Source organism: Cariama cristata, unplaced genomic scaffold (assembly GCF_000690535.1).
Source record: "Cariama cristata isolate BGI_N322 unplaced genomic scaffold, ASM69053v1 scaffold10042, whole genome shotgun sequence".
Taxonomy (NCBI): Eukaryota; Metazoa; Chordata; class Aves; order Cariamiformes; family Cariamidae; genus Cariama; species Cariama cristata.
The window spans coordinates 1-22,771 of record NW_009602114.1 but is presented as its reverse complement, the minus strand read 5'-3'; the positions used below and the strand labels follow the sequence as shown (position 1 = coordinate 22,771).

Below are 22,771 nucleotides of genomic sequence, written 5' to 3'. Positions count from 1 at the left end.
ACAGTGCAAATCTCAATATTCACATCAACCTGAAATTAATGCTGCAATTACTGTTGACATTCACATCAAGAAAGTAGTAAACTATTTCACATGAGCAATTCCAAAACCTCAGAATGCCATTATTAATATTAAGGAAACACAGAACAAACATGTTGGGCTTCAAAGCCTTGTTTTGATACACACAATCCCTGTAAACATGGATGTATTGTATTTGTCAATACTGGTATCTGATACAATGCTATAAATAAAACCACTGATATAAACAATTCCTATAACTTTTTTTGCATAGGGTTTGGATTAAGATTACTTTAAAATAGAGCAAGCTGTTAACAAAATCCTGTAGTCAATTAGTCTTCCAACACACAAATTTAGGCATATGATTAACTTTACACAAGGAGACTCTCTGACTTCAGTGGAAACTTACACATGTAAGCCTTCGCAAAACTGGAGTCATCTTTAGCACTTAAGTTACCCCTAGTCATTGAGAATACAAGCAATAAGAGAGCCCTCCGTAAATTTATAAAATATACTGATTTAAAAGTTTATGCTGATGTTTCTATAAGTCACATTTATGATTCCAAACAGTTATGTACATACTATACTATCACAGTAGGAAATACTTCACTGTAGAACACCACAGTGAACAAGTTGTGAAGCACAGTGTTCAATATAATTTCCCTTTAGTATTCCCAGTGCATAAGTTGTTAACATCTACACTACACAAGGTGCCCAGGTCTAGTATTTGTTATATACAATGTAAAAGCAAGATAGAAAGAGCTTTGCAGTTTAAAGTAAGGAATGAAAACAGTGGGTAATATACAGGGATTCACTCCTGCACAGTACAGAATTCTCCTTCACAATGACCACAACCACCAAATAAGGTGGATTTCAGGTCATTCAACCGAGTAAAACAGTGCTCAGCACCTTGTAGGAAGAGAGATCTGAGTGCACTTTATTATAAAACATCTCCTTTTGATGTTATAAAGTGCAAAAAAGAAAACATATATTCTAATATTTTACAGTCACTATTAAACTGTCATATTTGCACAATGCAAAATTCAAATAACTTGGTACACAATTTGTATGGACCCTATAATAACAAATGTTGAAACTGGAGTTTTTGAATCTTTAAAAAAATCTTAGTATTTTAAAGTTATTGTGTAAATATAAAAAAAAATATAAATTATAATTAATTCTCGAAATAGATATTTTAACATGTGACCATTTTCCAAAGTATTCAATACGAAATTTCACTTTCTCTTATAGCATTACATTTTAGAATCTGTAAAACATTTTAAAAGTTAGTAACTTTAAAAAGTAGAAATAAAAATTATCATATCACAGTAATAGACACCTTGTCTTAGACATCTTTTACCCTAGATGTTTTTTAAAAAATTAAATAAATAAAAATAACCCCCAAGACTTATATTCCCAGTTGTTTAGAACAAGATATATGGAGTTACTTTTTAAAACAATGCAAGAGTTACGTAACGCTTCAATTTGCTCTCAAAATTCAAATGAATGGGATAGAATGTAAATTTAAAATTTAAAAGGCCTTAAAGTACTATACTGCTTTGATGCATTGTACCAATGATTCTTTACATGCATGAAGAATCAAATTCTATGACATTCTTCACAGACCTGGGTAAAAGCAGAAGATCCAAGTCTTCTATACATGTTACAGAGCTTTTCTTTCTTTGAACAGTGGGGAAGAAACTGGGAGGAAGATTCTGACACTGAGAAACAGTCTTCCTCCATGCTGTACCATGAGCAGCACAGCTCCTTACTTTGACTTTGACTGCACATTAGTCATTTAGCCCTAAGAGAATACAATGTTGGTTGTATAATAGTATTATACCATCTCCAGTGATACCAAACTTAATGCTAAAAAGAAATGTATTGAAATACAAAGCTAAAAAGGTATGACTGAAATACATTTTTAAAGCGACAGACATATTCCTGTAGCCTGGAAGCCACAGGGAGGAAGGCTGGGAGAAGACAGTATAGCTACTACCAAGTTTATAACCACTTAAATCTTCAAGACAGGATATTCTCTGCTTTTCAGTCAGAGAACTGGAAGATAGTTTCTGGGTTATTGCTGTCTGTAGGGTTTGTTGGCTGCAGTGTCTTTGTAGGTGTAGTTTTACCATGAGAATGAGAGGAAGAAGAATGTGAACTTTCACTGGAGCTGCTACGTGTCTCTGTGCTGGTACTTGTTTTTTTCATTTTCCTTCTCTTTGCAAGAGGTGCCTTGTCAACATTCTGGAGACAAAATCCTTCCCTTTTGTACTTGTTAAAGGCCTGTTTAAAGATAAAAGGTAATTCTAAGCTTTTCAAGAGGTTTAAGACATTTTACGGCTTGTAGCTTCTTACGGATGTTCTACAGTGAGTCATAAAATAAACTGTAATCTCTTGACAGATTCCTACTAATTCTTATTGAGGCTATAACAATAACTTTACTAGCCTTTACACATATTTAAGAGCCAAGACATAACATTATTAATTGGCATGTTCCACTCCTTGTTGTTTTTAATTTAGAAGTGTTTTTTATTAAGCCTTAAACCTATTTAAGACTACATTTTCAGAAACTACGCTTAGTTAAGTTACAGTTTTTCGTTCAGCCCAAACTATGTTGCGTTATCAGGACCTCTCCCCGTAAAAATTCCTTTCTTTTCTCTTCTTGGTAATAAGCGTCTACAAGTATTTCAGCATATATCTGCTCAATTTCAGTTTATTCTCTGTAGAAGAAATCAGGAGAATCAACACTGTGTTTGTATAATACAGTTGCAGTTCAAATGTTTTTAGTAAACGTGCAATGGTAGACAAGCAAGTCCATTAAAAAAGTATGCATGATATTAAAAACATGAACTAAGTATGTTCCAGAAATTTTACCTCGATACTGTAATCATAAGGACAAAAAGTCAAACAGTTACTTAAGTTAAATGGAAAGTTTCTTCTCTTTTTTTTTGTAACAGTTTGAAGACCTTTTAATAGATTTCTCTAAGAAACAGAGTATTTATAATCGCTTTCATTAACAGCTGTCTCTCAGTCCCCAAAACCGCATTGGTATAAGTGTCTTCAAGAAATTTATTCTTGTCTCATCATTCATGTTTTCACTGTACTTAATCATAGATGTTCAGGATTGAGGAAAAAATTGCAGCTATAAGCAAGCACTGAATTATAAGGACAAATACATCTTTTTAATCAAGAGAAAAACATACAAAAGTCTAGATTAACATATTACAAAATTTAGCACATGACATAAGATTTCTTAGAACTCACATGAAAAGTGGCTTTGACATATGTGTGCACCGCAGCTCCTGAAGAGCCCAAGTTATCAGGAGTCATTAGAGGGTTGGAGGACAGCTGGCTGCCATCCTGAAGCCATTCGTTGTATCTCAGGCTGGACATTTTAATTCTTTTGTTTGGGTCCACTGTTAGAAGTCCTAATAGAAATATATTACATTCTCTTAATTTGTGAGCTATTTATCTTCTTTTAATAGAAAATGCAATTATTTTTTAAGAAAATCTCACGCATTGCTTTGGTAAGTAAGTAATGACAGTATTTACCCTAGGTATGCCAATGTTTATACTAGACAAGACTCACACAATGTTATACTATCATTCTCTTCAGAAGAATCATTAAACGCAAGAAATTGCTATTTAACTGATAACTCACATCTCTTTTCACACAACCTCAGAACTACCAAATGATTTCTTCACTTAAAACCTGTCTAAGATGAAGTTCAAAAGAGTGATTCTCTACACAATCCACTGAAGTCTGAATCTGGAAATGCTTACATTTTTAGCAGAAAAATTCCTTACAAGTCTGCTTCTACAGAAATTCAGAACTCCATCTTAGTAGAATTAAGATTAGTGTCTATCTCATGCTGAAAATACAATTAGATGCTCAAAAGCTTGAGGGGAATCGAAGCACGGCAAATATGAATGAAGCAGCTCAGGAATATAGTAGTCTTGGTACACGCATTCAAGAATAGCCCGAGGGAAAAAATTATAGTAATACATTTATTTTCTGCAAAAGCTCAGCTTTTAAAACATTTATCTCATAACCTAGTGTTTTTATACAAGCAAAAATAAAAGAAAAACTCTGCTTATAAGTAGGTTTTAAAAGAGTGACTTCACTTTTTCTGAAGTTCTTCAGTTACTTCTAACCCCACTAACCTATCAGCATTCTCACTACATTGGAAAGCTCTCTACTAGGCATACAAGCAATTTGTAACGCCATTCTGATGAGTTCACCTTTACCCATAACTTGTATTAGGGGTCAGTACATAGCTCAAGTTGTGGATAATACTCCGTCAGGTTAGGCACTCCAATGCTGATCACAGCACCCAGATATTGTATAGTTCTCTAAATTTATCTTTTGAGATAAAAACATAAGGTACAGGAAATATTTGTGAATACATACCTTGAATTAACTCTTTAGCCTCTTCAGAAACATTTTTCCAAGCTTCTCCTTCAAAGGAAAATTCTCCCTTTTTTATTTTCTTCATAATTTCCAATGCACTGGTACATGTTAAACTTTTGTCTTGAGATTGAAATGGTACCTGTCCTGATAGCATTGTATACTGTCATGAGAACAAAAGTAGTATTAACAAACACAGTATATTTATTGACAACACTATTACTAAATGTGGAGTGGTGGTGTTTGCATCACCAGTGCTATACAACAGCACTGTGACTAACATAACTTCAAGGCTATAGAAAATGTAAAATATGCAAGACCTTCTCTGGAGTCCTGGTTAGAAAAAACATTCACATGTTTCAGGAAACTATGAACACAACACAATGGTATTTCTACCCAGTTTGTATCTATTGAAATTAATTTTCTGTAAATCAGAATGCAGGCTGATTCCTTCTCTGAACTGATACTGTAGAAAGATTATATGGATGCCTGTAAAAATCTTCTAACAAGAATACCTCTTTTTAGGAGCCAGATTGTATCAAGTATTTTTTCCATTTCCAGAAATGTTGAATTTAATTTACTGCTTAGGAAAAAAAATCTCCACCCTTGGAAAACATTTGTATTTGAATCTATTATTTGTGCAGAAGTATTTTCACCTCACTTGAATTCAGCATCTACCCAATTCAAGTCTGAAATTTTCTCAAGTCCTTTGCATTTTAACAAAAAGTAAACACATACAATAAAAAAAACCCTCAATCACTCACCAAAATGACCCCCAAACTCCACAGATCACAAGATTCGTCATAACCATTGTGATTCAAGAGCTCTGGGGCAGCATAATGAAGAGTAAAACATGGAGTCTTAAGAGGCTGATTATCAGGTGGTTTTAAACGAGCAAAGCCAAAATCAATTATTTTTATTTCTGAATTATCAGTTTCATCTGTAAACAACAAATTCTGAAAAGCAAAGAGAAAAATCAATCCAGCACTGGGTAGAAAATTGGTTAGAATACTTAAGTGTTAGTTCTTTCCTACATTTATTACTACAGAAAACTTACCATTATCTAGAAAAAAGGGGAACTGGGAGACACTGGGGAAAAAAAATGGAAAAGTAGAAATAACACTACTTTGGGATGTAAGAAAATGTGATGTGTTTATCTGCCTCCTGCATATCTGCAAGTCAGGATAGTTCTGTCTGAGATTATTAATGAAAATGGGTATTTAGCAGAGAACAGTGGCAAAAACAATTAGAGAAAATAACTGACAAGAAAAAGAGCAGAGACATGAACACAAATGGAGAATTGCCTTCATCCTCAAACAAAAGTAAATTTTCTTAAGCTTCCAGTTCCTTCTGGCACGTTGCAAATGACAACTTTCTTGTGTGTGGAACTCTTGTTGCATGTCTTGTCTTGTGACTAAATAGTCTGTGGTCCTCAAGCGGTAATACACTGAAGCCATATTGCCATGAACACAATCATGCAAAAGAATAACGTGAAAACGAAGGACGGTGGAATAGAAAGTGCACCAATAGTTCAGGAGTAGTACCAACCGCTGCCTGGCATGATCTCAAAGTCAGTATAGATAAGCTTTCTGGAAGAGTCCTGGGACCAATGGCATTCAAGCACTGAACATCACATAGCAGTCCAACCTCGAACAAATGGCCTACTCCTTACACCAAGGTAAAGAAACTTTGGTACAGCAGTCCCTGAGAGTTCCAGCTTTACAGACTGTAATGTAGCACTTCAGACTTGAAGACAGACAAATTGTTATCATTTCAGAAGATTTAATACAATCTATTCTTCTTTTCCCTGAGTATTTGTATTTGCCAAGAAAGATACAAGACTGAAGCTAAATCTTAGGAGAACTGGCTGATGGCAAGATGAATTAGAAATTATTTCTACTCCCCCCTTGAACTTCTGAGAGAAGAGAGAAGAGCAAAATTTTGCTGTTGCCTTTGCTGTTTAATCTATGCAATGCTAGAAAAAGTCTCAATATTAGAAATCCTATAGTCCTATGTAATTTTGTAATACAAAAGGTGAATGACTCAAAGTAATTAATTTCAAACTCATCAAGAAGGGGAAAAAAATGACTGCTGGACTGCAAGCAGATCAATAAGGAGAACCTGAGAGCATTGATTACGGATAAAAGCGAACTGCTGCTACAAACCAGTATTTTTGCATTCTGTACTGCTGTTAAAGCTTAATGCACAATCAGAAAACTCAGTTTCCCATATTAAAGTGTTGTGCAAAATGGATCTGAAGGAAGTCTAATGTCAGCAAAAGTATTAATACAATGAGGACAGGAGATTAATACAATCATCTTTTTTCTATGGTGATGTTATATAGCCAACAAGTAAATAAAGAACTCCAATAACATTGGTTTTAAAAGACCTCCTTTAAGACAAAAATGAAATTGGTTATGTACAGAAAGAAAGGTACAGTCCAAATGTCCTAAGTTGGGTTCAGACTACTTTGTTGATTAGGTAAATAAAGCATGTTTCACAAAACCCCACACTTAAAGCTATATTCCACATATATTTTAAGGATATATAAACATTGTCTCTGCCTTGGTATGTTTTTTCTAATATCTTTAGAACCTAGTTTACAGGTTAATGATCACTTCACAGAAACAGTCCTCAAATCCTCTACTCAGAGGCTCCAAATGGTCACATATCCTACGTGAATTCTGTATTTCTGTAAACGCTCTATTTTCTATCCAGTAATTTGCCTCTATTTTGCAGAGCAATATATGTGATCTAATTACTATTGCTTAAACAGACGCTTCCAGTCCATGCAATTAAAAAAAGTCTCATCCTCAGCGACATGTAACCAGCCATATTTTTTTAAATAGACTTATCGGTATCCCATTAGATGTCAAAGTTGAACATCAAAAAATCTGACTGAAGTTGTTAGAAAAGAAACAGAATTTTCTATATATCTCTTAACAGAAAGGTGCACTAACCACATCTATATTGGGAAGCCTGTGTATCCCATACTAAGTTCATGTCTGAACTTAAAATAGTACCTTTCAAAACAATAAGCAGGAAGGAGACAGGCTGGTTAAGTCCAACTTTGTGGAGGCAATGCATTCTGCAAGCTGTTTGCTAACCCTTCATTAACCTGGACTTCCCAGACTTCTGTTCTTGAAGATGATCTAGAATTGAAGACTGCCTAATTTACCATGCAGCTGAAGCTCTGCTTTACAGAACCTGACTTTTACATTCAAGATGGTAATAAGACTGAAATGATGACAATAGGAAGAAAGAAAGGATTTCTGGGTTTTGCCCTTTTAATAATGACCCGTTTCAAAAGCTGTTTTCTTTCCTTGATGATGCCAGCAGAGAAACTTTTTTGAAGACTCCCATTTTCAACTGACACATTAGAATTTCACAGTAGCCCCTCTTTATTTAACTGCTTATTTAGTACAGAGACTCCAGTATAGAGATGTTTTCAAATGCATTTATTTGGGACTGATTTTCAAAAACAGTTTAATACCAACACCTAGTAGACTTCTTTACCTGTTGAATTGCAATTACTATAAAAGAAGTAAGTTTGTAATATATTAGAAGGTATGTCACACAAGGATGAAACATCGGTAGGAATGGTGGATCATTTTAAAATCCAGATACAAAGGGAGTAGCTATTTCCTGAGGTACGATGACTGCAATCACCAATACAATATAACATCCTTACTGGATGAACTAACATCAATCTACACTATTCTTGGGCTGAAGAAAATTAACACATATCCAAGCCCATTGCTGGCAAAGAAAAAGGAGCAAATACTGGCTCCAGGAAGCAGAACAAAGCCAGTGGTCAACCTTACCATAGCAAACTGAATTGTCTGGAAGGCAAGATGTTGCTGCACAATAAATATACCAGAACAAGTAACTATTGAAAAATATATATTAAATAATTGTTTCTTTTGGGAAACTACTAAACTCACTGAACTCAAATCACACATCTTTATTATCTGACTGCATTAGTTTGTGGTTCATTTTGTGTTTAACTGTGACAGAAGACAGTACAAGGGTGTTGCAGCTACCTCCAAAAGAACCCCTACCAAGGGAATTAAGATCAAACAAAAGGTGGAAATGTACAGGCAAAGTACCCAAGCAACCTAGCTCTGCTTGTGAACTGTTTCATACAATAAAGATATACTTACCACTAGTAAAATCTGTCCCGAAATAGGCAAAGAATTTTTTGAAGAAGTTAGAGTGTAAATTGCTTACAAAATTAAAAATGTTTCCTAACAGTTACTTTTACCTATGAACAGAAAAATATCTACAGAATTTGCTAAGTAAAAGTGATAACATTTTATTAAAAATCTAGAAGTAGGAAAATCTGTAATAAAAGCTGGAGGAATGGAAATACATCACATTCCAGATATTTAATAACAATGTCTAAAAATATATAAGCAAGTCACTATACCTCAGGTTTCAGATCTCTATGGACTACTCCTACATCATGCATATGGCTCACCGCTGAAACAAGTCTGCGCATAATATGACTGGCTTCAGTCTCACTGAAATGTTTCTTTTTCTGAATACGTTCAAGCAATTCTCCTCCCTTCAGCAATTCCATTACTAGAAATGTGTGAAGCTGAAACAATAAAGAAAAATACAGCACGTTAGAAATGTGACATTACAAACCAACATTTGTTCAGGAGCTAGGTGCTATTCTGATAGGTTCTCAAAGTTTGAGGAAATAAAACTGCTGCTCATAGCAATTCAGAAGGCCAGTAAGAAGCACCAAATTGCATCTCAAATGACGTTTTTCCCATCAATCTCACCAAGATTGAAGAACGTTGACGTCTTCCCCATCTCCACCCACATTTTTTTACAAAAATGCAATGCTGCCATGTAAATAGATAAATCTGTAGGTAGATGAAATGCCTTTCTTTAGGCTAACAAACAAAGCTGGAAAAAGCTAGACTTTACCTGTTTAAGCCTGTTCTGATGTAGGGATACATTTCTATTAATATGCATAAGGAGTTAGCCATTTAATGTTACCAAATCTTTTAAAATCACCCTGAAAAATTACTGTGAAATCAAAGATTTAACTAGAATTTCTTCTGATTTCATCCCCTACAGGGTAGTAGCCAAAGCTACTCTATCATTAGAATCACAACAGACATCTTCTCAAACATTAAAGGAATGTTTTTTTAATTAAAAAAGTAATAGTAGTTCATATGGTTGTACTTTTCAAGACAATCAATAAGCAGTGGCTTCCTTGATTATAAGTCAACATTAGCATACAATCAACTGCAATTCAAGTGTCTTGCCATTAAACAGCAGGCTTCTCAGGACAGGAAATCGAAGTTAGCATTCTCAAAAGGCAATGGATGTAGGCATGTGATGGCTTGTAGCATTTCCGCCCCCTGAATGACAGTAACAAAAGTAGTATTTGCAAGCAAAGAAAAAAAGTTCTGGGGAGAGGTCAAAAAAATGAAATTCAAAGAAATAGTCAGGAACAGAAGGTGCACAGTATTTAGATATCAAGGAACAGAAGCAGAGCTATGCAGACAGAAAGCGGTAACACTTCTTAGAACAAACAAGGTGTCTAGTAGTCACATTGTTAGTACTGCTTGTAAAATATCATCTCCTGCAGATTTTCTTTGTGTCTTTGGAAGAGCTGACAGGAAAATCAGAAAGGATAAAGAGACTTTTCTCTGCTAGAAAACTTCCTGTGGCTCACCAAAAAAGACTGCAACCCAATACTCCATGGTTGAATTACTACTGTAGAATTTGATCAGACTGATATCAGAGCAAGTTAAAAATCAGAAGAACTTTTTTTTTAGAAATTCCTGACTATAGTCATTTTACTCAAAGGAAAGTGAAAAAAGTGTCCCATTCCACACACAGGTACTCATAATGTACATAAATGCAAAAAAAGGCTTCTTTATCCTTAAAGATTACAGTACAGATTTTTCATCCTCTCAGTTCATTTTAGAAGTGCTCCACATGAGCACTTTTCTGGTCCTTGTATAAACAGCATGATGGGGATACATGGGGAGGCAAGAGAGCCCATGTTCTATTACAAAATCATAGACTAGAACCACCACAGTAGTTTAGGGTGGAAGGTACCTCTGCAGGACATCTGGTCCACACCCCCAGATGAAACCAGGGCCAACATCCACGTTAAATTAAATTATGGCTTGTTACATGCTGTCGAGCTTGCATTACACTAAGGAAAAAGACAACTAAGGTCTCCAAATCAACCCTAAACTGATCTCAATATGCTTTCAAATAGAGGCTCTAGTTTCACATTTGGAATTCAGCAAGCTACTTGATTATCACCATTAAATTATTAATACATAAGAAAAAAATGCTAGATATGTAATCTTCATACACATGATTTCCAAATCATTTCACAAATATTATTTTAAGATTCATTACAAACCTGAGGGAAGGTGATTAGGTAATTTAGTATCATAGATATGGAAACAGCCATGAATATATTGTATGATGATTAACAAAGCAGACCAAGGACAGAACCAGAAACAGAATCCAGGACTCCCACTCTTCCAAATACTTTTTTTGATTTCCTAGAGTAACTGCAAGTTCCCTTGAATGTAGAACTTCTGCTTCATCTTCTGACTAGGCAAAAGCCCTAGGAAAGAAGTTGCCTCCCCAGTAACAGTACACGTCACTCCTAAAAGTTCTTGGGAAAACACATGGCAATCTGTTTGGCAAGCACTGATTATAGTTTCTTCAAAATACCTGGTCATGATAAACTTCATGTAACTTCACTACATTCGGGTGTCCTTCGCAGAGTTTCAGAGCTGTTATTTCCCTCTGGGTGTTGGCTTCCATTCTGGAAAAATTGAGCAGTCATTTTGTACTAATTTTACTGAGCAAATTGCACATTCAAAGTGTTACACCTATTTTTTTAATTGCTTGCAATCCAGATTTTTTAATGTTACAACCACTTGAACACAATTAAAAGCATATTCAAAGCTGAGCAAAACTCTCCACATAACCCTGCAAGTTAGGACATCAAAAAACCCACACCCAAATCAAACACTGTTTTTGATGCAACTGCAACTTGCTACAGCAAAAGCCGAAAGGACATTATAGAATAGTTTTTATCTAAAACAAACCTTTCCCTTAGTCCAGGGCAATTTGACTTCACCTCTGCTCCTACAAATATTTGTTAGTTCAGCTTTATCTTGAAGACTCAAACTATTGGCCCAGTCCTTTTCCATTCTTATAGGAGATAAGTACTTCCAAAGCTGTATGGAAACTATAAGTTCCTACTAGAAAAAAAGAGTAACACCATCTATATAGAAACTCTGTTACACAAATGAACCCTTAAACAGGGCACTGTAAAAATCTGAAGTGGAATAGATATGAAGAGACTAGCTCCAGAGCAAAAATCATCACACTAATTCTCTTTCAAGTACTGAAATCTATAGCCAAAAACATGAATGTAGTGAACGTTATAAAAACTATGTGAATGGGGACAGAGCAGAACATTTTGTTTTCCACTAAATGTATATGTTGATTTATTTTTGGCAAATAATGCCTGAAAATTTTTGCCAAAACTCTCTCCAAGAAAGGCTAATCCTGTACTGACTTACAGAATGGCCTTAAGGGTAACACACATGTTCTTAATTTTTGGTTGCATTTCCCTGCACTCCTGCAATTAGGACCAGAACCATGAGAATTTTGTGCAAGACAGTTCTGTTTTTCTGCAGGCTTCATATAATCAACAAGCAAACTAAGCTGTTCCACCTGCATCTCTGCTGATTATGTTGTTTAACCTGAAAGTGATTTCAGGTCCTTAAGAAATTAAAAAAATCTGACTTAGTCTTTTTCCCCTAAACTACCATCAGGAGGAGGTGGACCTAGGAAACATATGAAAAAGGTTCAGTATCATGAACAAAAACCTGTGCATGGACTCATGTGAATATTTGCCCTCTATAAACAGTTACCATCTCAGATTCTAAACAGACAATATCATGAAAACAAATGGGAAGCTCTAAAACAGTAACTCAAGCAAGTTTACAGGACTCCACTGTTTCACTGGCCTTCAGACACACTGATAAACCTCAAATTGTTGGACAGATGCAAGTCCAGCACTACTAGCAAAGCAACACCACAGAGAAACTCTTGATCTCAGCTTTCACCTCAAATATCATAAAAAGGTTTGCCTAGGTGTAGGATTCACTTTTTTGGCACCTTTGATGGGTAGGAGTGAAAGACTGTCTGACTTTGAGGCAAAGAAGTTACTAGAAACCTATTACACTTTTCCTTTTAGCAAGAGTTACCAGTGTGGTCCTCAGAGCAATATTATTTACAGTTTAATAGTTTCTTATTCAAGGCTGGTTTGTGTCCAGCCATTTAGAGTGTGGGTTTACTGCTACCTCTAAGTACTACACAAACATGCTCTCAGTCTGCTCACAGCCTGTAATCCTAAAAAAAAAAAAAAACAACAAAAAAAACTCTGTATACAGACCACTTCTTACCTTCATTTAGCCTGGTCCACCAAGATGAAGGAGAAAGAGCAAAAGAACCTGTGACTAATAATCATTTAGGGACATAATTTCTAAAAGTTTAGTTCTATGGGAAAAGTTTGCTCACTGTTATCCAGAATAATAAAAAAAAAACATTAGCTTAAGATGAGATAGGAGCACTGATTTGCAGCTCTGCATGCACCACAGAAAAAAAATTTTGAATGTAGACACAAGACAGAGATTTCCAGATTAAAATATCCAATGTAGGTGTCTACTGCATACTACTTGTCTAAGGCCTTATTATAATGAGTGAAATTCTAGTTAATGAATCTCACAGGGTGAACTAGTTCATGGTAAATTACATACCTAGAGCAGGATTCAGTGGCCTAAGCATAGGAGAGCCTGGAAGACATCAGCCATGAAGACATCTACATAAAGGTAGTAGTCACAAGACTGATGGGAACTGAAGGACAGAGAGGACACCAACAGATGCTAAAATGGCACTACGTAGATGCCTATGTTTAAGTTACTGAATCCCACTGCTACTGCTTGGTCATTCGAGTCTCTCTGTAGGCTCCGCTAATAGTTTTGAGTAGGCCTCCATTAATTGTAGCAGACCTTGGAAAACTGACTCAGACACCTACATTTAGGTGTCTTATTCTTGAACTTACCCTATCCAAAAAGCATGTGAAGAAACACTTAAGTCTGGTGGACAGTTACTTCTAGAGTCTAGAAAAACAGTCGTACAGACAAATGTCTTTGAGAATAGATCACTATGAACTATCATTCTAACAGCAGAACATTTACACTTTTCTTTCCTTTTCCTGCCAGCATTCTACAACACACTAGGGACACAGTTACTAATTTGCAGTGTAACATGAGGCTAAAAATCCATCCACACCTCAAGGAATTCCTTATCTTTATTTTTCTCTGGGCAGAAACTGCCAGAGATATCTCTTCTGGAAGAGGATCAGATGGTCCTCATGTACAAAGCAAACCAGCTTCCTCCATTGTGGTGTTCTCTTCAGAACACCAAGGAAACAAGATGCAACTTACAACTCCATAGCCTCATTCCATTCTACCCCCCTGCCACCCCTGGGTTAATTTGGTCTGAGGCAACCCACACTACAGATCCTTCTTAAAAACAATGTCCTAGGCAATCAATTGGGCTGCTTAGGCAAGGGAGCTAGCATAAGCCTACATTCAGTTCATTTAGGTCTAAAGATAGAAGGGCTTTATATCTTACTCTGGTTACGAGCAAAATTAGGGGAAATTAGGGTAAAATACAACTAGGAACAGGAAAATACTCTTTAGGTTTCTTCTTGTGTCCTCCCCAACGAGAATAACATTTTGTTTCAAAAGACTCTCAGAATCTTTCAAAGGTCATAAGGTTACTATAAGTTTCTGTAGATTCTTCAAATAGGAAATTATTTTAAAATTATTTTTCCACTTCCAAAAATGTAGTGAACATTATTCTAATCCATGGGTGACAGTAAGCAAAGAAAATATTTTTATTGTCTTATAGAATATTTATACCTTTTGCTAATTATTTTTACTGCATACTCTTGGCTAGTTTTCTTGTGTAAGCACTTTCGACAAATGGAAAAACTTCCTTCTCCCAATGGTTTCTCTTTCAGATCCAGTTCATAATGATGATAAAATGGAGAGTCCTGTTAGGAAACTGTCTGTATTTAGTTCTGCAGAATACTTTTAGTGTACACAGTCAAAGACAAAGAGTAAAGTTTCATGAGAATTTTTCATCTACATTAAAAATTGTAAAAGAGCTCTCTTTCTGATAAAACAGCATCTTAATTTCTATTTAATAAAATACATAAACTTTATTCTAACAAAGAGTAAATCTTATGTTACATTATACAAACATAATCTCTAAATAAATCATTATTAATACAATAGCTCAAGATACAAAATATTCAGACAAACAGGATCAGAGATGGCTGTACATACATTCATCCACAAAACTATGTGCTCGTTTGATTACATCACAATAGCATGCATTCTTATAAGGCTTCACACAACCATATATACTTTTGGGCAAATCGATCATAGAATGAATTCTGATATAATTAAAGTAGCTTCAAAAATATCTACAATGATTGGCTGAATAAGAACTATCAGGAGTCAAATTACTATTACTACTATACTTCAGTGTTCTGGAAAACTAGACAATCACCTCATTTTCAGATTAAATTTCAACCACTTCTTAATAGTACCACATGCAAATTATATGCTTGGATCATCTCAAGAACCATTACAGAGAACAGATAAATCAATAATGACTGTTTGTAATCTGTAGCCTAGTTTGTGCTTGCTGCTTTGAAAGTTATATGCAGTTCCAAGTTAATCAAATTAATTCAGTTCTTGATATTATTATTACCTTCATCATAGCACTTCTGGCAATAGTTGTAGTTCCAGGCCGTTCATCTCCCATATAAAACTGAAGAGGATCTACTGTAGCTGCATTGCGTTTAAACAAAATAGAAGGTGCAACGAAAGAATATCCCTATGAAATTAAGACATCAGAAGAGGGTATGGCTTGAAATTGTTGCACACAAACTATCATACTGCATAGAAAACATTAGAAGTTTCAGAAGAATTTTTCAAAGAAATCAGAATTTTCATAATGTAACACAGAAACTGTAACTGGCTCATTGATGGGTAGATATTACTCTGTTTAATGTCAACAAGTATCTTCCTGGAATTAAGTTACAGGATTCTCCACAGTTATAGATAAAACAATAGTAATACAAAAATTCTGGTAAATAATGCTAAAAATCTGGCTCAGCTTCAATTGTTTTGCAATAGCGATAAAGGCTCATACTTCAAACTAGCTAGCTTCCCAGAACACCTTTAAGTTAAGGCACGAAGTAGTTTTTATGTTGTGATATAAGTATCAAACCATTTTAAATGGGAAAACAAAATAATCTTCATATTAATTATGTGCCCAGTTTGGGTATTGTAACAAGAACAGCTGTGACTACCACTGCAGGATGAATCAGATCGTATTATGACATGCATAAATTGCTTGCTACAGTCACTACAAAACTAACAACTTCCAAAATATGATGCTATATTCCTGCACATTATGCATTAAGCTGCTCAAAACCAGACAGTAAAACCAACAAGCACAAGGAGGGGGAGGAAAGCAATCCAAATTGCTGTTCACCTCTGCAGGTTTGCTACTAAGTTGGCTGCACATGAGCCCTTTCTGTGCATTTGACATCCAGACTGTACAGTCCAAGAACCAATCAGTCTTTAATAGCATGGAGGAGATGGTAAGGAAAGCTTTATTACTGATCTGTGTATAGTAGTCTAGTAATTAGAGCACTCCGTGGAAGCTCAACTAGAGCATAACGTGGACATAAGCAAACTAGATTGCTATTGTCAGAGCTGGCAGCCCAGGCTGATGGAGTCAAAGATGACAAGACTCATAAGGTACTGATTCTTCATCAATAAAGGACAGACTGACTTTAGCAGGTAGGACATTCAGCTGGAAATGGAAAGACATGGAATTTTATGTTCATGGTAGGACTGTTTCCACCTTTCTCATTTTGCAATTGCTGAACAAACAGTGCTGGGAACTGGGATTGGAAATTACAGTTAATTCCCAATAACTTAGAAGTCAGAAAAAAAAGCTAGCTATATATATGGAATTGTTCAATAAATGATTTTTTTTAATATTTATGTGAATTTTTAAAATACCTGAAATATTCTTTCTGAAGTCTGAGGGGTTGCTGCAGGAGAGTATGTCGGATCCATTTCTGTAAACTCTTCCGCAAAATTACTGACATCCAACTCATCTCTGATTACTGGTTTAAATGGAGCTGATACTTTTTTGGCAGCTAAATCATCCCAATTCATATTCTAAATCAAAACCGGGAAAATAAGTTTGAATCAAATGAAGATTTAACAGAAACAGATACTGGAAAGACGGACTTGCCCAGAAACACAGTCCTAACTCCATTTGCTATTTTCCACGGGCAGATGAAAAGCATTCCAATTATGCCCTACTAATTTGCCTAGGTAAAGGCAAGAAATGTCATACTTATTTGTAAGTAGACAGAAGCCAGTTTTTTTTTAAAAAAAACAAACAAAAAAAATATACCCCCCCCCCCCCAAAAAAAAACCCAAAAAAAAAAACCCAAACAAAAAACCTCAAAGAAATTTAACAGTGGAGATAAGCCAAACAATCAGCCTGACAGCCCTTGAATTTCTTCCTCTGTTTCAGAGGAAATAACATTTGTATTTTTGTAAGCCACAGTGGATGCATGCAGTATCTTCAACTTTTCATTGCTCATTTCTATGCTTAATTACTAATCCCAGCTTTCAGAGCCTTGAGAGCATAATGCCTCTGGGCTCTTACTTAAATGCATGGCTGGAATTATGAAGCACAGATACAGTAGTTAGGAGAAAATGGCCCTATTACTGTAAAGGAGTGGAATTGAAATAAAGTAAAGATTAGAAAATGTTGTACGAGGAAAAAAAACGCATCTTCCAAAACAAACAGTGAATAAAGGAAGTTTAACTTTACTTTGTCAGACTCTCTTCTAAGAGGAAGGAAATACAGAAGGGATGACAAGAAATTCAGAAGTTAAAAAGCCAAGCTATTGCCCATGCTGAATGTTACAAGTACACTGAAAATATTTATTTGAAAGGTTTAATTTATACCACCAACTTCAAATATCTCAAAACTTAGACTAGTTAAAAATATATTTAACTTTAGAAGCACCAGAAATACATACTTAAGTTTTTTCAAAGAAAGACACAATCTTAACCACAATGGATGGAACAGCACAGATGATGTACACAAATCCAATCTTTGTTCTTGTTTGAAACCAAGTGTTAATATACTGAAATCTGAAGTGAATTAAAATTTACTAAACAAGACTAAAGATTTAACTAGGCAAAGGAAAATACAGAAGAGGTCTTTATGAGTAATGGTGAATTTTATCAATATCCAAATTTTACTAATAATATTAGTGGCAAACTTTCTTTAAAAAAATAACACACAACATATAATTTAATTGTTTTCCATTAAACCTTCTGGTTTAAGTAGTGTGTCTTTTCGCTGCTTCAAGTAGTTGTTAGAAACAGACAGAACATATTAAAATATCTACCACGCCCTTCTTCTATGTACAAAATCCAAATACATAAGCACATAGATATTCTTACTACCTTCAATGCAATTATTCATGCAATTAGCACACCTCTAAGCTATTCTATTAACAAAACAACATAATTTTTTTAGACTTGGATTTCAAAGGCACTAATGTAGAGTAAGCGGTAGCTGTGGAGTTCTGTTGTTTGTTTTACCTGGAAAAAGGGATGCTGTTTGATTTCATCAGCATCAGTGGGACCACAACCTAGCCTTTTCTTGGGGTCTTTCATCAAAAGACGCTGAATTATATCCTTAGACAGTGCACTCATTTCTTGTGGATAAGGTGGCTCACTTTTTAATATTCTCCTGTAAAACAAACAAAACAACAATTATTTGGTAATTACTTAATGTGTTGAGTGTTAAATCAAAGAGTTACCATACATGTAGTAGCATTTAATATTTCACTTAAACTTCTATTGTACCCAAAGACAGGAGCATGACAAATGTGAAACCAACTTTTTTTTTTTTTTTTTTTTTTTAATAAAGAATGGTTTGTGGAAAAGCAGAGATGAAACATGACATCTGTAGGAGGTAAGTTATGTAACTTAACCCACAAAACAATCTTTTCATACACACTGAGCTTATTATTACTATTTAAAAGAAATCTCATAGCTACAACAGATAGCTCCACAAAGACATCAACTTGATGCCTAACAGCAGTCAAAAAACCAGAGAGAATTCCAATGTTAAAAATTATTAGAAAATAAAAAGAAAAAACCACACTTGGGCCATTTCAGGTTTGCCTGCAACTTGTATATTGTGTGCAGTGCTCATGCCCTACTCTCAAAAGGATGCAATATAACTGGAAAAGTTTTAGAGAAGAGTAACAAGATTAAACAGAAATACAGAATGTGTTTCATATGAAGATGTCCAAAAAAGGCTAGGACTATCCAGCTTAGCGAAAAAGGGGACTTAAGGGGACTGGGCATAATTTTCCCCTCAAAACGATGAACAGTAAAAAGAAAGTGGATAGGGACCTCACTGTCTCTTTTAATACAAGACCTAGGAGCCACAAAATAAAGCTAGCGGAAATTCAAAATCTTGGAAGTCTAAATAGAATCACATTTCAATACCTATCTTTTATATGTATAGCTCCCACACTTTTATATGAAGAGGAAGGCAAATTTTCCTTCAGTTACTGCAAATGCAGATATTGAAGCTAAGGACTCTGAGGGAAAATTGAGAATGCACACACAGACAATACATACCAAAGATACATCAACAGGTTTCAAAAGATACACACACAAAATCCTTTAGCATATAGAATCTCAGAATGGTTGAGGTTGGAAGGGACCTCTGGAGGTCATCTGGTCCAACCCTTCCTGCTCAACCACAGTCGCTAGAGCCAGTTGCTCACCACCATGTCCAGAAGCCTTTTGAATCGGGTATACGGTTGGACTTGATGATCTTTGAGGTCTCTTCCAACCATAATGATTCTATGATTCTATGAATATCTCCAAGGACAGAGACTCCACCACCTCCCTGGGCAGCTTGTGCCAGTGCTCAGTCACCCTCACAGTAAAAAAGTGTTTCCTGATGTTCAAGGGGAATCTCCTGTGTTTCAGTTTCTGCCCACTGCGTCTGGTCCTGTCACTGAGCACCACTGAAAAGAGCCTGGCTCCATCTTCTTTGCACCCTCCCTTCAGGCATTTAAATACACTGATGAGATCCCACTGAGCCTTCCCTTCTCCACATGGAACAGTCCCAGCTCTCTCAGCCTTTCCTCATCTGTTCCAGTCCCTTAATCATCTTACTGGCCCTTTGGTGCACTCTCTCCAGTCTGTCCCTGTCTCTCTTGTACTGGGGAGACCAGAACTGGACCCAGTACTCCACGTGTGGCCTCACCATTGCCAGATAGAGAGGAAGGATCACCTCCCTCAACATGCTGATACTTTATCTAATGCAGCCCAGGATACCATTTGCTGCCTTTGCCACAAGGGCACATTGCCGGCTCATGTTCAACTTGGTGTCTATATATCTATATATACATGCTCTCACTGTGGTGACTTCAGGAAGCACGATACATAGAAGGAGGACTTGAAGTGCCTCCACTAAACATAGCCTGAAAGATTTTGAAGCTATGGGAGACTGTGAGGATGAAATTATACGAGGTTGTGGCAGCATGAAAATCTCAATTGTTATATGTCTCTGATAGAGCTTAAGTTGATCACTGCAGGGCATTTCTATATTTTGTTTAGAGTTACTGCATGACCTATCCTTAGAGTCAGCTATCATATGGGAAATTTTTTATCTTGAAACATGTAACTTCTCAGATCACTCAAAAAATAGATGCAAACAGATTGTTTCCTAAATAATCTTGTCCTGCCAGTGTGGAAGGACAAAAACAAGTTCAATATACACATATCCAGGGGTTGTTTCTACTGATGTAGTATCCAAATTCAAGCAAACAAAAAGACAAAGCAAGCTAACCTCTTGGTTTAAGTAACACTGAAATGAGTTAGGAAAATACAGTCTGAATTTTAAGATGGATTATATCCTTAAATGATGCAAGGACGATCTGCCAATAAGGGTCTAAATCACAGCCGCTCGGCTAGCAGAAGAAACAGCATCCATAAGCCTTGTCTTCAACTTCTGTACACATTTCACTTTACAGAAAAGGGGAAGAAAGCACAATATTGCCAAATGATTTCTTAATTAGGAATGTTAATACCAAATTTGAACATCACTAAACACAAGGATTCTTACACACAGGACTGGTGGAGAAGTAAACATTCAGCCTCTTCAGAAATCATCCAGTTTCAGGAAGGGGAAGGGGGTAAGGAAGTAAGAAAACCTTTCTGTTTTAAGACAGAAGACGGGACATTTTGACAGCAAAGTTACTTGATTTACAGGATGGCCAACAAAATCTACAATGTCTTCTTAGCTTGAAAATCACTTCAGTTAGAGGAGTCCGAGGAAAAGTATTTATCAACTTTTCTGATGAGAGAATCCTGGAAAGAGACAAGTTCTCTTTGGGCTCTCAGAAGGAGGAAAAAAACTCACAACAACTCTAAGTCAGTATTTTTAAAAATTGATTTCTAAAGCAATGGGATTGAGACTCTGCGACATCCTTAGAATCTGAAAGAGAAATTCTAGAGTATTTTCCTGTCTGAAAAATCTGAGAGATTACAGACAGCCAAGTCAGATTAAAATTTGAAAATGTCTCTGAAAAAAGATGCTGAGTTGGGATGATTGGTAACATTGGTAACAAAGACAAGAAATGAGTACAATTTCTCTGTACAGCCTCAGAAGATCAGTCTCTGCAGTAGTGATGCTGGTAAGCACTAGCAGTAAGATTCTTGCCCATGTGTCAGGCTTCTGATGCAAATACAATGACATAAGAAAAACAGAGTGGAACAAACATATGCAGTGGAAAGTCTTTTATAGAACCCAGTAATGCAGAGTTACCAGAAAATTCTTCATCAAAAGAAGTACTTCCACAGTAACAACACTAGCAAGTCTCACCCTTCTAATTGCAAATTTCCAGTGACATATTGCATGCCTTCAGTCAGCCCGAGAACTGCAATCGGTCGTACCACTGATGTCGTAACTGAGCAGAGAATCCCAGCTAAAGCTGAGACAGATTTATAAAGTAACTTTTCGTATCACTTGACATTTTCCTCTTTGGGTAGAAACCACTCCTTAAATTCTTGCATGAAGGAATCCCCTATAAAGATTATATCTGTCAAAACAATTAGCATATATATTTTGCCAATAATACTTTGATATAACATTGTATTTTACCTAATGGAAACTTCTGTGGCAACAGTATCAGTAATTCCTGCCTTTTGTCAAGATTACGGTTTTAAATTTTTTTTTTTCTAGGCATTAAATAAAAATGAAGTGGTATTTAGCTATGTGAAAAGCAAGCTATGATGTTATCACAGAATCATAGAATCGATTTGGTTGGAAAGGACCTTTAAGACTATCAAGTCCAACCATTAACCTAGCACGGCCAAGATCATCACTAAACCATGTCCCCAAGCACGACACACCTTTTAAATGCCTCCAGGAATGGGGTGGAGTCCCCTTTCCAATGCTTGACAACCCCTTCAGTGAAGAAATTTTTCCTAATTTCCAATCTAAACCTCCCCTGGTGCAACCTGAGGCCATTTCCTCTTGTCCTATCACCGGTTACGTGGCAGAAGAGACTAACCCCCACCTCACTAGAACCTCCTTTCAGGTAGTGGTAGAGGGCGATCAGGTCTCCCCTCAGCCTCCTTTTCTCCAGGCTAAACAACGCCAGTTCCCTCAACCACTCCCCATCAGACTTGTGGTCTAGGTCCTTCACCAGCTTCATTGCCCTTCTCTGGACACGCTCCAGCACCTCAATGTCATTCTTGTAGTGAGGGGCCCAAAACTGAACACAGTATTCGAGGTGCGGCCTCACCAGCGCAGAGTACAAAGGGATGATCACTTCCCTCGTCCTGCTGGCCACAGTTTCTGATACAAGGCAGGATGCCGTTGGCCTCTTGGCCACGTAGGCACACTGCTGGCTCATGTTCAGCCGGCAGTCGACCAACACCCTCAGGTGCTTTTCTGGCAGGCAGCTTTCCTAAAGCGTTGCCTGGGGTTGTTGTGACCCAAGTGCGAGACCTGGCACTCAGCCTTGTTGAACCTCATACAATTGGCCTCAGCCCATCTATCCAGCCTGGTCCCTCTGTAGAGCCTTCCTACCCTCCTTTAGATCAACACTCCCACCCAACTTGGTGT

At 36.3% G+C, this 22,771-nt stretch overlaps 1 protein-coding gene across 1 annotated transcript; it reads right to left on the bottom strand.

The window, feature by feature from the left end:
* Window positions 1–276: 276 nt before the first annotated feature.
* On the bottom strand, window positions 277–18,360 carry RPS6KA5 (ribosomal protein S6 kinase, 90kDa, polypeptide 5). Its single transcript, XM_009694595.1, has 10 exons — window positions 18,214–18,360; window positions 16,603–16,764; window positions 15,278–15,403; window positions 14,419–14,552; window positions 11,147–11,240; window positions 8,856–9,026; window positions 5,191–5,382; window positions 4,430–4,589; window positions 3,283–3,446; window positions 277–2,301 (listed from the first exon to the last, which is right to left on the bottom strand). The coding sequence occupies exons 1-10, from the start codon at window positions 18,325–18,327 to the stop codon at window positions 2,062–2,064; spliced, it is 1,557 nt and encodes a 518-aa protein (XP_009692897.1). The 5' UTR covers window positions 18,328–18,360; the 3' UTR covers window positions 277–2,061.
* Between the last annotated feature and the right edge of the window lie 4,411 nt (window positions 18,361–22,771).